General features: G+C 37.3%; 7 protein-coding genes across 7 annotated transcripts; 4 read left to right on the forward strand and 3 right to left on the reverse strand.

The window, feature by feature from the left end:
* The first annotated feature begins 16 nt into the window (after positions 1-16).
* B0P05DRAFT_564721 (HSF-type DNA-binding-domain-containing protein) lies at positions 17-1,606 on the forward strand. The gene is made up of 3 exons (XM_051580873.1): positions 17-202; positions 259-329; positions 375-1,606. Exons 1-3 carry the CDS (start codon positions 172-174, stop codon positions 1,398-1,400), a joined length of 1,128 nt encoding a protein of 375 aa, XP_051429495.1. The 5' UTR covers positions 17-171; the 3' UTR covers positions 1,401-1,606.
* Positions 1,607-3,043: 1,437 nt separating this feature from the next.
* On the forward strand, positions 3,044-3,754 carry B0P05DRAFT_481107 (uncharacterized protein; the record flags this gene model as incomplete). The annotated part of the gene is made up of 2 exons (XM_051575162.1): positions 3,044-3,301; positions 3,398-3,754. The coding sequence occupies 2 exons, from the start codon at positions 3,044-3,046 to the stop codon at positions 3,752-3,754; spliced, it is 615 nt and encodes a 204-aa protein (XP_051429496.1).
* Positions 3,755-3,781: 27 nt separating this feature from the next.
* B0P05DRAFT_592358 (uncharacterized protein) lies at positions 3,782-5,418 on the reverse strand (the record flags this gene model as incomplete). Its single annotated transcript, XM_051582978.1, has 4 exons — positions 3,782-4,755; positions 4,799-4,877; positions 4,928-4,966; positions 5,011-5,418. The coding sequence occupies 4 exons, from the start codon at positions 5,416-5,418 to the stop codon at positions 3,782-3,784; spliced, it is 1,500 nt and encodes a 499-aa protein (XP_051429497.1).
* On the reverse strand, positions 5,384-6,287 carry B0P05DRAFT_564726 (uncharacterized protein). The gene is made up of 3 exons (XM_051580874.1): positions 6,136-6,287; positions 6,020-6,083; positions 5,384-5,972 (listed from the first exon to the last, which is right to left on the reverse strand). Exons 1-3 carry the CDS (start codon positions 6,266-6,268, stop codon positions 5,474-5,476), a joined length of 696 nt encoding a protein of 231 aa, XP_051429498.1. The 5' UTR covers positions 6,269-6,287; the 3' UTR covers positions 5,384-5,473.
* A 142-nt stretch (positions 6,288-6,429) lies between these two features.
* B0P05DRAFT_592360 (isopentenyl pyrophosphate isomerase) lies at positions 6,430-7,272 on the forward strand (the record flags this gene model as incomplete). Its single annotated transcript, XM_051582979.1, has 4 exons — positions 6,430-6,541; positions 6,592-6,921; positions 6,977-7,090; positions 7,148-7,272. The coding sequence occupies 4 exons, from the start codon at positions 6,430-6,432 to the stop codon at positions 7,270-7,272; spliced, it is 681 nt and encodes a 226-aa protein (XP_051429499.1).
* A 163-nt stretch (positions 7,273-7,435) lies between these two features.
* Positions 7,436-8,355, forward strand: B0P05DRAFT_564730 (uncharacterized protein). Its single transcript, XM_051580875.1, has 2 exons — positions 7,436-7,597; positions 7,647-8,355. The coding sequence occupies exons 1-2, from the start codon at positions 7,460-7,462 to the stop codon at positions 8,280-8,282; spliced, it is 774 nt and encodes a 257-aa protein (XP_051429500.1). The 5' UTR covers positions 7,436-7,459; the 3' UTR covers positions 8,283-8,355.
* A 69-nt stretch (positions 8,356-8,424) lies between these two features.
* B0P05DRAFT_576083 (uncharacterized protein) lies at positions 8,425-13,265 on the reverse strand (the record flags this gene model as incomplete). Its single annotated transcript, XM_051581681.1, has 9 exons — positions 8,425-8,663; positions 8,711-8,828; positions 8,873-12,187; positions 12,213-12,515; positions 12,567-12,652; positions 12,698-12,923; positions 12,970-13,119; positions 13,168-13,169; positions 13,256-13,265. The coding sequence occupies 9 exons, from the start codon at positions 13,263-13,265 to the stop codon at positions 8,425-8,427; spliced, it is 4,449 nt and encodes a 1,482-aa protein (XP_051429501.1).
* Between the last annotated feature and the right edge of the window lie 898 nt (positions 13,266-14,163).

The following is a 14,163-nucleotide window of genomic DNA, read 5'->3' on the forward strand; positions in this document are numbered from 1 at the left end:
TGAAAGAGGCGTTGCCGGTTTCATCTCTAAACTCTATCAGTAAGTGGATTTGCCCTTCCCCTTTCTATTCCCCTATTACTATTGATACTTATCCGTATATTAAAACACAAAAGATGTCTACAAGCGCCTGATGATGGTCAAAAATATGCCTATTGGTGCAAACACAATGGTATGGATATGTTTATTATCGATTGTATACCAAGTAAGTATAGATACATTTCTTTCTTTTTTATGCATATCATTCATTTCTATGCATAGAATTCACAGAAATAGTGTTACCGCGCTTATTTAAACATTGCAAGTTTGCCTCTTTTGTTAGACAATTGAATGTAAACAATGCCTTTGCATATATTTCTATATTGATTTTCGTTTAGATTTACGGGTTTCAAAGAGACACAGATGCTCGCAAATCAAAAGATGTGAAGGATAAGAAGACATGCCGCTGGTATCATATTTACTTTCGTCCAAACAGACGAGATTTATTTCATTTAATTCGAAGAAGAGCTCCCCGTTACGCCCGCAGAAAGAAACTTCAAGCAAACCCTACTGATACTGAAACCATCATAACAAATGAATCAGACGAGGATGAATTTTTATACGATGAACATGCGAGTGCAAACGAAATGCGTCGCTCTGATTCTTCATCCTCCTCTTATACTACCTGGCAGCAGAGAAACAACAGTTTTGCAAGTAACATGACGGACCATTTAAACCCTATTTTGGAGTTACACGATATGTATGACGATCATCATCAAACGCAACACTATACACAGCAACGCTCTTCTTCTTTACATTCGTTTGACAATCAATCTTTCCATGAACAGCCCTTGAACTTTTCTCAACATGCGTTTCCTCCCCCTCCTCCTCCAGCTCTTCTGAGCTATGATACAAATGGAGCATTACAGGACCAAAGAAGTCGACGCGACACTACTTTGCAGACGATGATGTATGATGAGAAAATATTGCAAGAGAAACTGGCTCAATGGAAAGACAAGTATTCAATTATGTTCAAATCATTGACAGGACAGGTCGAAAAGGCAAGTAATTTGATTGAGATACAAAAATCAAGAATCCAATGTCTTGAAAATGCAGTTTTTCAATATGAACAACAACTTCGTACCAATCACTATTATCCTGAAAAGTTTGCTCCTCAGCAGCATACATTGCAACATTCAACCACAAGAAATCAGCAGCTTTTAGATTCTCAACCTATATATTCAGATAAACCGCTATCATCATCTATGCCCCTAGAGGACAAATGGATGCCTTTTTTCCCTCACCACAATACAGATCAAATCGGCGGATTAACTACGCCATCTTCAATCATGACTAACAATGAACTAACTACAAGCTTTGATATAAATATAGCAATGGATAAAAGACATTCATTAGCAGAATAGGGCTATTTATTTTATTATGTATTCTCCATGTTTTTCTTCTAATAAGTTCGTATGCATACACCTAATTCCTTACTATAAGCCTATTTTTATGTACTTCTTTTTGAAAATACAATAGTAATTTTTTTACCCTCAATAATAAGCGAGTTACTTTATGTATTCAAATGTGGAGAAATGAAGTGGCGGTAGATTGGCCACAAATCGACAAGGACCATGTATAGCCCCGAGAACACTTATTATCTTCCGAGCTTCTTTTTTTCTGTTCTAATGGATACTTTTCAAACAAGTCAAGGCATCTTATTGATATTATTTTTGTATCATAGACAAAGGTTCATGTAAACCCAGAAAAAAAATACTAGCAAGTTTCTCTTTCTATATAAAAGGATCTGCAAGGAATAAACTACAATTGTTAACCAAACAATAAGTTATCAAATTTAATTTAAACAGACCTAATTCAATTGCAATATTGTTTGCTACATAAGTGATATATCGTAGAAATAAGAACAAGACTACAAACCGTAATAGACACTTTTTTTTCCTTTTCCTTTTTTTATTATTCATATGATGGAAACCAGCTCTTCCAATAATCCAAACATATCGCTGGACACAACAATAAACAATGGTAAGAAACATGGCGGATAAACATAGAGCTTGACATTTTATATTTAAAGACTATATAAAACCTAAAAGCAATCAAAAAGCCCGCGTAATACAGTGGGATCCTCATATGGGTACTGATCAGTCTACTATTACAGTTGTATTAGAACAACCTGTGTCAGATTCAATTAATGCCATGAATGAAATTAACCCAATGCGACTTGTCTTTGGTCAGTTAGTGGTAGACACAAATCAACAACATCAAAGAGTACCTAATGCCTCATCCAACACGACAATGAATAGCCAGTTGATGTGGATTACACTTGTAGCTCACGTACCAAGCTTCTTAGACACTAAAGTAGTATCTGGAAACCAAGTTCCTGTGTCAATATGCGTGTATGATCGTAGCAATTTAGATACAGCTATTGACCACTACAATATTGGCATGTTTACTTACAACAAGAATGCAGGTGAAAACGGTAAGTTAACTTCTGGTCTACATAACATACCCATAAGATATTTTAGAGTTGAGCAAGAAACGACCTTCTACGGATGCTTTGATGAATGAGCTGCCCTCTAAAAGACCTTCATTGGAAGACGATCAGCTATTCAATCAATTACTAGCACCTTTTGACGACTCCCCAGTAAAGCATACATTGCCTGTACCCGAGAAGCGTCATAATACATCTTCATTAGTACCTCAGTCTTCTTCTCTCTTTAACCAAATGTCAGCCCCATCGTCTTATCATTCTTCATCAAACAATAACCCGTTCTTACAACAAGCGCATCCATATAACAGATATAGTACTCAACCGCAACAACAGCAGCAACAGATGCACTCACAATTACCTGTTCATATGGAACCATCAGCTTCTCAGATACAATATTCTTCTTATGGAACGAGTTCAAATATGTCGTATCCTCACTCTGATTTTTCTTCTCAACAATCCAGCTATGGTTTAGGAACTTCTGTTCCGAACACAAGTAGTAGCCCAATCTACCAAAGCTACTCTCAGCAGACACAGCCATTATATAATTCACAGCCACAGATGGTTCTACCTGTACCAACTTCAAGCGCTTCTGGTTCAAGCGTTGGTCCTAATAACATATTGAGTTTATCAAGTCCATTTGCAGGCGTACTCAGCAAAGCTAATTTAAAAATCACGGGTGATTTGATGGAAATGACTTGGAACTGGACACCAGATGAATGGGCGCATGGTAGACGCCTTGTTCAATTCTGGCGTCGTCAAAATGGAGATATGCCAGAGGGGGATGTGGAAAGCATAAGAAAAAAGGAAGAAAATGAAGTCGAGTGCGGGTTTGAGCCTATATCTCAAGAAGCGTACCAGCAACAACGTATCCGAGAGAACCTGTCAAACCAAAAGCATAGTCTACTCAAGAAGTCTAATTCACTTGTAGTATCGTGCATTCACTGGCAAGAAAAGAATGATTACTTTATTACTTCTGTCGATTGTATTTATCTCTTGGAGGGAATAATTGGTGTTCAGTTTACAGTAGAAGAAAAGAACCGGATTCGCCGTAACTTGGAAGGATTTAGACCTCTGACAGTGAGTAAGTGCAAACCAGAATGCGCTGAATTTTTCAAGTTGATCATGAGTTTTCCTCATCCAAAACCTCGTAATATTGAAAAAGATGTCAAGGTCTTTCCTTGGAAGACACTTCCTAATGCTCTTCGAAAGATCATTCGTAAATACACACCTAGCTATAGTAGTACTGCTTTAGTAAACCTAAACAACTAGTATATTTATTTATAAAAGAAAAGCAATCTATAATCTTCTTTTATAGGATCGTGTTTGCAAGAATTTTTGTATGTTGTCATCACTTTGTTGAATTGTTTTGTCTAGTAAATGAACTGCTGGCGAATTCATGATGGCGTTAAAATCATCCTGTTCTTCATTGGAATCGAAAGAGAGAATAGAATCTTCTAATTGCCAGTTAAGGTCTAAGGGCTTTTTATGTTGCTTGTTTCTCATTTCAGGATCGGATTGATCTGGCTTATTCTTTTGGTATTTTGGCTTCTTGAGAGAAGGATTCTGACAGTATATATAAAGACTAGAGTTTTCTGACGGGGAGGCACTAGTCTGACGATAGCAGGAGGAATTCATCCTAGGTGATTCTGGTGTGACTTCATGCAAACAAGATATAGCAGAAGGCGATACACTGCTCAAGTTGGGTGTCCTTACACGAGCGTAGGTTGGGGTTTGCTGAATGCCATGATAGTTATTGTGCTTCAATTCAAATGAAGGTGTGTTTCGACATTCTTTAAAGAGGTTTTGAATAGTAATACAAGATGAAAGACTTGTATGTTTGTCATTGTTCTCTGGTTGTGTACGATTTTCCAGTATTTGTGATGGTCTGTGTCCATTAATAACTGCAGATGGCATTTGTTGTTTAGCAAATATATCTTGAATATATCGAGGGCGATGTGATGTAACAGAAAAGTAAACACTACTAGAAAGTCTAGAAGATAAAGCTGGGTTTTGATAAGCAGGACTTGCAGTGGTAGAGAATGAGGTATTATGTGGCACTGTGTGAGATGGAGAAGGCTTTTGAAAATGAGATTGTGTATAATTAGACATACGGGATGATTGTATGCTTGTTAAAGGGTTCTTTTGAAAGTATTTGGAGATAGAAGGATGGCGAGATACATGGCTTTCAACTTCATATGCTTTGGACATTGGCTTGAGTGATTCGTATTGTTTCTTCAAGAACTTTTCTTCTGAAAACACTAATTCAGGAACTAATTCATTGTTGTTAAATCTATTGAATTAAAGTTTGTTTACCTGATTTCCCATGAGCTGATGATTTGCCTTTATTGAACAAGCCAATCTTTGGTTGTGAATGATGATGATTTGATTTCATCTATCGTAAAGAAAGAGCTCAAGCAAATATACCAATGTATACATACATACTGTAATTCTGTCGATTTCTAAATTCGGTGAAACAAATTTCTATCATTATGGTTTAATTTATTGAATTGACAACAATTGTATACCTGTAGTAGGTGAAACCCATTTGATTTTGATATAGGAAGTGTTGTCGCGCCAGCATGTTCTTCTTTTGAAGATTGTTTGACTCTCTTATGACCATGATTAGAAGAAGATTGTGTGTACAGTCTCTTCTTCATTTCTTTCATTTGCGATACAGGAGAATCAACGGTTGGCTGAGCGCATTTACGTCGAATGATATCGCTAATAGAAGCAGAAATGGCATAACTATATTTGTCATCACTTTTGCAAGACTCTGGAATAGAGACATTGGTTTGGCTATTAGGTAATCCATTATATGGAAATTGTTCGCTTTGGTCATTGATATAAGCAATGATTCTATCAAGCTTAGACTCTTGAGGACCGTTCTCTTGCTCTTGTCGTAATGTTTCTAGATTGCTCTTTGATAACAACATTTTGTGAAAGATAACGAAAAAAAAAGAGAGAGAGAGAGAGCAATTGCATCCTTTATTATGCACCATATTTTTCAACAAAACCTAATTTGTGGCCAATTTCTGCCATCAAGTGCCATGCTAAAATAGTGTTGTTGCTGCCATTCTGAATGATATCTGATGATGTATATTTTGTTGTATTGTCTTTACGGCATGAGCCCGTATGTAGATAGGAATAGACACACTTTCTGTCTTGTATTTCAACAATGCTACCATGCTTCATAACATGGCTTTGTCGTGGTACTAAGGTATCCCACCAATGTTTTTGTTGGTCAGGTATAACATTGGAAGGTGAAATAATGCAATAGATAGTATTTGCGCTTGGTTGGTCAGATAATTGGTCGATAAATTGCCATGCATGTTGTGTATCGTCTGTAAAATCAACAAAGATGATATGGCTATCTTGCTGTTTGATTTGATCTATTGATTCGATGGGCTGACATGTACAACCAAGTTGTTTTGAAAGAGCCTTTGTAGTAGATGAATTGGAGAAGATGTGTAATGACATGTCATTGAATCTTTGAGGTATATGTCAATAAGTCAGAATAATGCTATTTTTCTTTACCTCTGCTTAAATGAGCATTGAATATCTGTATCCATATCGTGTACACCTAATAGCTGTAACATATCTATGCTTTAGATATTGAGCTTATTTGTACATATTGAATTTTGGTGCTTTACCATTGTTGCTAGTTTTCTCTAAAGCTATCTGACCAGAACATCCGAGTAATGTAATCGAGTCAACATTTGGAATAGGTTGATCAGGTTCTATTGGACAGTAGAACACAAATGCTTTCTTGGGAATATGGCTCATAATAGGAAACAAAGCAAAGAAAACTTTTTTTTTTTTTAACAATTTACCTAAGGTTTTGGTTTAAATCGCCTACTTAAACGGATAGTAAAAATCTTTTTCTTTCCTTATTCTCAGATCTCTCTTTCCTTCCTTCTTTCTTTCTTTTTTATATCCTTACAATAATGGCACCTGACTTGAAAGAATACGACGAAGAGCAAGTCCGTCTTATGGAAGAAATGTGTATTGTCGTTGACGAAAACGACAAACGTATTGGTGCCGACTCTAAAAAGACTTGTAAGTACTCCTTTTATATATATATACTGTTTCCTTATACTTCTTTACAGGCCACCTTATGACCAATATTGAAACTGGTCTCTTGCATCGTGCTTTCAGTGTGTTTTTGTTTGATTCCAATAACAGGCTCTTGCTTCAACAACGTGCTACCGAGAAAATCACTTTTCCTGATATGTGGACCAACACTTGTTGTTCTCACCCTTTGAATACTCCTTCTGAATTGGTAGAAGAAGAACAACTTGGTGTCCGTACTGCTGCTCAACGTAAATTAGAACATGAGCTCGGTATTCAACCTGAACAAGTGCCTCTTGATAAATTCAAGTATTTGACACGAATTCATTATTTGGCCCCTAGCGATGGTCAATGGGGTGAACATGAAGGTAAGAAAGAAAGAAAGAAAAAAAAAGGAAGAAGTGTACTCAATGGTATGTATAGTGGACTACATCTTGTTCATGAAGGCTGATGTGACTTTAAATGTGAATCCTAATGAAATCCGCGATGTCAAATATGTCACGCCTGAAGAACTCAAGGCTATGTTTGCTGATCCCAGTAAGTTATCGTAGGACAACTAGGAAACAGTGACTTATATGCACCCCTTTTTTTTAGATGTGCCTATGACACCTTGGTTTAAGCTCATTTGTAATTCCTTTTTGTTCAAGTGGTGGGATAGACTTGACACCATTGAACAAGTGGAAACAGACCATACCATTCACCGCTTAGGTTTTGATTAAAATACATATAATTTAATTATACATAACAAACTTAATGTCAAAATGATTACACGTGGGATCAGGACAAATACAGTACTTTTGCCATCTCCCTTTTAACAAATAAATAATAAAAAAAAAATCATTGTTATTTTTTTTTCTCTCTCCTCTTTCTGTTGTTGCTGGTTTTTTTTTTTTCTTTGTTTCCTTCATGAGTAGTGATAATGATTGGCTGCCTTTGCCTAGTGGCATTTCAAGAGAATCTCATAATTCGTTTACAAGAGATTTATTAAGCCAATTTGATAAAATAAATCCTACAGATGATGATAGCATTGTTTCTATTGACCAGGTTAACAATCAACATTGAATGTCCGCGTATATTTATCCATTGTCTATAGTGTAGCATTAAATCAGTATCCATACACCAAAGCTCTATTTCTATTCAAGAAACACGATACGGTCGTGACACTAACACTGTGGCACCTAACGGAAAAAGCACACGTCCAAGATCAGCAGTCGATCTGCTCAGAAAATCATCCATGTACCTAAAAAGCAAGTTTTATGATGATGAATCTATATTTCATTCATGGGCAATGAAAAGACGAAAGAGTCAAAAGCCAAGAGAAGCTTTACCACTGTCTAAAGTTGCAATCAACACAACTATCAATCTGAAAAAGAAAGACAGGCAACAGCATGATAATGCCAGCATGTATCACCATCACCATCAACAACAGCCCAATACTTCACATCTTATTCAACCTCCTGTCATTACACAATATCCACCTAAACCACTTGTTTATTCGCCTGTAGAACCCCTTGTTGACAACAATCCACAAGAAAAAACCTTACATCGACTTTCTATGCCCTTAATGAAACTTACAGCCATTCAACAAGATAAAGCTGTAAAAAAAAGACGCTCAGATTCTGATTTGTTAGACCAAGCCATTGCTAAACCTTCTGTAATACACTCCCTAAGTAAAACATGGAATAAACTACTTCATTCGTGTAGTTTACGACACAAAAAGAACAATTAATATTTATATTTATATATATCTCTCTCTCTCCTTTAATATCTAATGTATAATATCTTTATGCTCTCTATGCTTAATAAAAACTCTTTGTATTCTGTTACCCTTATTTTATTTATTTCATTGAGAAATACAATGAATGGTATCTTTAATCAGAATAGTCGTCTTCCTCTTCCTCTTCACTGTCGTTTACAAAGTCATCTAAATCATCATCATCGTCTGTGTGATAGCCTTTTCTATCATCTCGAGAGGATTTCTTAGGAATAGGCTCGTCTTCTGATTCATAAGTTTGAGCTTCTTCAATATCATATTCATCGTCTGAATCTTCTTTTACGATACGCTTTCTAGTTGCGCCTCCTCGAGATAAAGACAATGGCATAGAAGGCTCTATAGTTCATGTTAAATAGGCTGATTTTTTGTTTCTAAAGACTTACTTTGAATACGTGTCTTGAAAAAGTTGGCTAATCGACCAGCATTTTTATATGCTGGAGAAGAATCAGCATTATAACGCATTGCATTCTTTTTAATCAACTCAACATCATCAATTAAGCCCTGATATTGAATTAGACATGTATACTTTGGCTTGTTTGACTTACATCAAGAGATCGATAAAAGTTGTTCTCGAGTCTTTCTCGTACCATATCCAGACAGATAGGATAAGAAATCATAGACAAATAAGCAGGATAATCATAGTAGTTGACTTGATGCACATACAAGTAAAAGTCTTCTGTGTTCGATAACCAATCCAACACATCTCTTGCACGTTGAATCTGCTCGGGTCTTAGGCTAGGTTGAACATCATAGCGTGCTCTAAAGTCTTGCCCGGTGGGTACTAGTTCCCAAGGACACAAATCTTCAGGTGCAGAACTCATATCGTCCCAAATAACATGATAATAAGCCCAAGGACTACGCAAATGAACCTGCTTCCATTCCAGCCCATTCGTATTGAAATGCGAAATTGTACCCGTATATTGACCTTCATCATACATGGCATCTACTTTTTGTCCTCGCTTCAAACTGAGAAAGACATCCATGGAAGCCAAAAAGCGTTGCCATAAGATAATAAATTCAGGGCTGCCATCTTCGTCTGTGTATTCAATGTATTCTTCGCGGCCAAGTGGTGCCCAAATAGGATCTCTTTGACGCTGAATTACTTGTTGTAAATTGCTGATTTGAAGCATGGATAATTTGAGCTTACAGAAAGCAGGTGGACCTACTTGCCAGGTAATTTGTAATATTTTGGAAAACAAGACAGGCTCATGCTTGTCTATCACACCATGTTTTTCGTCGAATAAAGACTTCATTTCAGATACTCTCAAGTACTGTTTGTGTCCTTCTGACAAGATAGCTACAATATCCCCTACTTGTGGCAAGTATTTTGTAAATGAACGCTCAGTAGTGGTGATCCAAGGAATAGGTTCGTGCTCTTTGATTTCTTCTTTGGTTAATTCTCGAGGTACATCGCGCTGTTTGCCTATTCGTTTATATTGTTTGGATGCAATTGAAGGAGCTGAGGGCTTTGAAGTAGATGGTACACTAGGTGCTTCTGCATAATGAGAACGACTTCGTGTAAATCTACCTACAGAAGGTATGGCTGTGAAAGGCATATAGACTGAACTACTTTCAGAGGATAGATGAGTTTGCTGCTGCTGTTGTTGTTGTTGCTGTTGTTGCTGTTGCTGTTGTTTTTGTTGTTGTTGTTGTTGTTGTTGTTGTTGTTCTTCAAAAGTACTTGATCGTAATTTACGCTTTCCTTTACGGTCTTCAGGTTCTTTTGTTTTTTCTGTATCTACATGGTTGTTCTGTCTAGTTGCTATAGTTGAAGGGCCTGCTTCAAAACTATCGTCTTGTGGTTCATACACCTGTAACACATCTACAAGCTCGTCCTCACTCTGTTCGCTTTCAAAATCACTTTCAACATAGCTTGGTCTTTCAGCTACCCTTCTCCTTCTTGCTCTAGCACGTACTGGCTGCTCTTCCTCGTCGTCGTCTGATCTTTCTCTTGTTCTCTTACGAGCAGGACGACCCACTCTGCCTCTTCCGGGGCCTGCTCTTCCTCCACGACCACGACCACGGCGTCTACTTGTACTGCTGGCTCGATTGGTGGTATTGATAGTACGAGAAGATCTCAAAGGCAAAGGTGTATGTAATTGACCTGCTCGACTGCGTGTGACAGGTCCTTCTTCATCGCCATCTTCGTCACTATGTGGTTCAACATCTTCATCATCCCGAGCAACAAAGTCTTCTGAACCAGCTTCATCACTACTAGCTGCACTTGAAACATAGGCTGCATTTCCTTGCTCATCATCATGATAGTCTTCATCTTCTGAATCATCAGGCAAAAGAGCCGGCAAGACAGGAGGAGGAAACTGAAAGAGTGTATTAGCATTCGCGACCAAATTGTCTTCATCTTCATCTTCGTTCTTGACAAAATCTCGACGTCTCCTGGCCACTGTGGCTCGATCAAGAGCAGGCAAGACAATCACCTTGATCTTACGAATCTCTTCTTCTTCTTGGTTGTAACAAGCAGATCGCTTCATGTCTTCTAATTCAAATGTTTCGGAAGTGGTTGGGATGTTTCTACCATACCCGAGTTTCTTTTGGTTGGGATAGGCTACACCTTGTAGATCAATGATGGGTGAATAAGGCATAGCATAAGGCATCTGTTGTGTGGGCTCATCTACAAAAGTACCATCCACAAAATGTCGAAGTGCTTGATAATCAGACATGAAATACTGTCCTCGTTCCCAACTGCGTACTTGCTCATAATCCTTATCTAGTCCACCAATACTGAAGAGTGTACAATGACCTTCCTCATCTGTAATAGCGTATTTCATGGCATCTTTAGAGAATTTACAGTCTGTGAATGTTCTGCCTACATGGTTCGTGCATGTAATCACTTTTTGTTTCTGAATATCCCACAAAATCACATTCCCATCATAACCTGCGGATAAAACAGTACTGGGGTCAAGCGGGTGATTGTCAAGTGCATAAATCTCGCCTTCATGTCCCTTAAGCACACAGGCTGGTTCGCCATTATAAGCATAATAGACTCGAATATCACCTTGGTTAGATGCAATAATACACCATCGGTCATCTGCACTCCAGGCAATCATGGATACTTTGGGAGGATCAGTATGTTCTATCGTACTGGGTGGATCCATATCCATACAAGTAACACTAGAGTCATTCTCTAAAGAAGGCATCAATGTACCCACTTCTTCTTCTTGTTGTTCTTCTTTTTGTTCTTTCTGTGCTGTCGATTCACAATACGAATTAGACCGACTCATAGCAGTTGAATTAGGTATAGAGGGTCTGACTATAGGCGTATTGGGTAATGGTATCTTCAAATCGAGTACAATAGAATGCCATTGCTTTGTATCTTTATCAAACTTCCAAATACGTGCTGTGCCATCCTGACTTCCACTTAAGATACGCTGACCATCATGACTGTATGCTAGATCAGTCACACTGCCCATGTGTCCTTCTAATGTGCCAATGGTTACCACAGGTTGCGAATTTTGTGGGCCATTCTTGTCTGGAAAGAGTGCGTTTGCAAATCGTTTTCTTCCTCTCCCAGGTCTATTGTCTGAAGGATCAACATGACTGTTACTGGATATGATAGTGCCTTCATGCGTTGTTTGTATAGGAATAGTAGAGAATACATAGACAAATCCATCATCACCTGCTACTGCAAATTTAGTGCCTGTATAATTGAAAGAAGAGCATCTCAGACGATCCCTTGCTCTGAATCGACAGCTGAAAGTGATAGGTGTATCGATATCAAAGAACTGTAAAGTGTCACGATCCCATCGCCATAATCGAACAAACCCATCCTCGTTTGTTGCCATTAAATACCGTGTTTCTGCTCTAGGTGAAGGTGAGAATTTAACAGTCGTAAATGGTTTGATCTATGGCTTGTTAATCTATCTACACATGCACATCTAGGATACTTGCTGTATTGGCATTGGGTCTAAGGCACATAATAGGTTTGTATTCGTCCATAGTCCAGACACGCACACATCCATCTGTTGAAGCAGTGGCAATCAGTGTATTTTCTTGATTGATTGCAATATCTGCAATCGCATTTTGATGGCCTCGAATCGTATGAATTAAGCAACCGGTTCTTACACACCATACTTTGACAAGGAAATCGTCACTGCCTGTAAATAACCTTCGATTTGTCTTGTCAAACACGACTGAATAGACTGGATTTCTGTGACCTGAAATAGTAACACGCTATAGAAACACAGTTAATGGAATGTATTACGTACGATCAAATCATGTTACCTCTCTATAAAAAGTGGATAATGATGTAGGCATATCAAGTCTCTTCATGACTTTGGCGCCCATTTCTCTCGCAATCAACATACGATCTAAAACACTGTTAAATAACTGGCTGAATGATCTGATTCACTTACGAATAGGTAGCTTATTTAACTGTGTGGGTGTCATTGTTAGGTAGTTACAGCATTGTACTTGTTCTGTAGGTACAAAGGCTGAGAGCATGGTAAATAATGATTTATCACCATGCCTTAGTGCATTCACTCGTAAAACAGCAGGATTGCCTGTCTCTTTAAAATGACTTAGAAAATTGCTTAACAGGTCCAGTAGATAATGATTCCTGATATCGGGATACTCTTTTGACTATGGCACAATAAATCAATAAGATCTATGAAACAACGATGCTTACAAGTCGATCTAAAGTCATGGGCACCTGTTTGCCTTCATATGTGATTGTATGCGGCAACAGTTCGCGATGCTGATTTAATTCATACTCTAGTACGCGTGCTGCATCTTTACAAGGTCCTGCTGCCAGAAACTTGGCAATCAAGTAATACAGCTAAAATATAGTTGTTGAGTAGGGTGTAACGTGTTATATTGTGTTTACCTCTATTATCATAAAAAAAAATTTGAAGTTATTTGTGTATTAGTTTTATTCATGTAGTTAATCAAAAAGGTATGTCACTATGGTTTACCTTGCTCCATGATTATCTTTTTTTTTTTTTAAAAAAAGATAAAATAAAAAAAAGATGTTTCTGTACGTGAGTATGCGTTACTTGTTAGCCCACTACAAACACACCGTTTCGTACACGCGTGTGGACATGCTTGCATGTTTTTCTGAGTTTAAATATATAGATTCTGGCTTCGTTTCAAAATGGTTAAAAAATTCATAAATCAGTTTTTTCTTAAAAAAGGACTTGAAACAAGCATTTAGCTTCTTGACGTATTAATAAAGGCTATAGATTCTTAGATTGCGGCTCTAATGGTATAAGAATTAGATAGAGTCAACTAATAGGATTCTGAGTAAAATAACAAAATCGGTTTTTATATCTCTGGCTCTAACACATTATTTTTAGAGTAGAAATTTCGCACAAATACATTTGTTAGAGACTACAGTCTCTTGAGATCGTATCGAACATTTGAAGATGTCAATATCCTTGCTCTTGGATACACAAAGCTCAAAAGAAGTAAAAACGGGGTTTAAAATGAACTGGTTAAGGTAAACCCCCTTTAAAAAAGAATTCGATTTTGGCCATTTTGAATAAATCAACTTTTCATGCTTCAAATGGTCTCAAAAGCCTCGTCTAACTTTATAAACTCTGTTTCTATGTATGAGTAGTGTCTAGAAGTATTAGAAGGTGCTTTTTCTGACTTTTGAAAGCTTTATCTAGCACGTAATTTACGATAAAAAGAAACCAAATGTCATGCATCAAAAATATCACAAACAAAAGCAATAATAATAAGCATAATAAAAAGACTCTCTTGATGCTTACTTCGTCTTCTTGATATACAATACCTAGTCTATCAAAGAGCTTAATGTATTTTTCCCTTTTTGTTTGTATATCTTTTTTTTTTGTGCCTCTTTGCCCATCCTTCTTTGGAT

The sequence above is a fragment of the Gilbertella persicaria genome (assembly GCF_025201335.1).
Source record: "Gilbertella persicaria strain CBS 190.32 chromosome Unknown B0P05scaffold_76, whole genome shotgun sequence".
Lineage (NCBI taxonomy): Eukaryota > Fungi > Mucoromycota > Mucoromycetes > Mucorales > Choanephoraceae > Gilbertella > Gilbertella persicaria.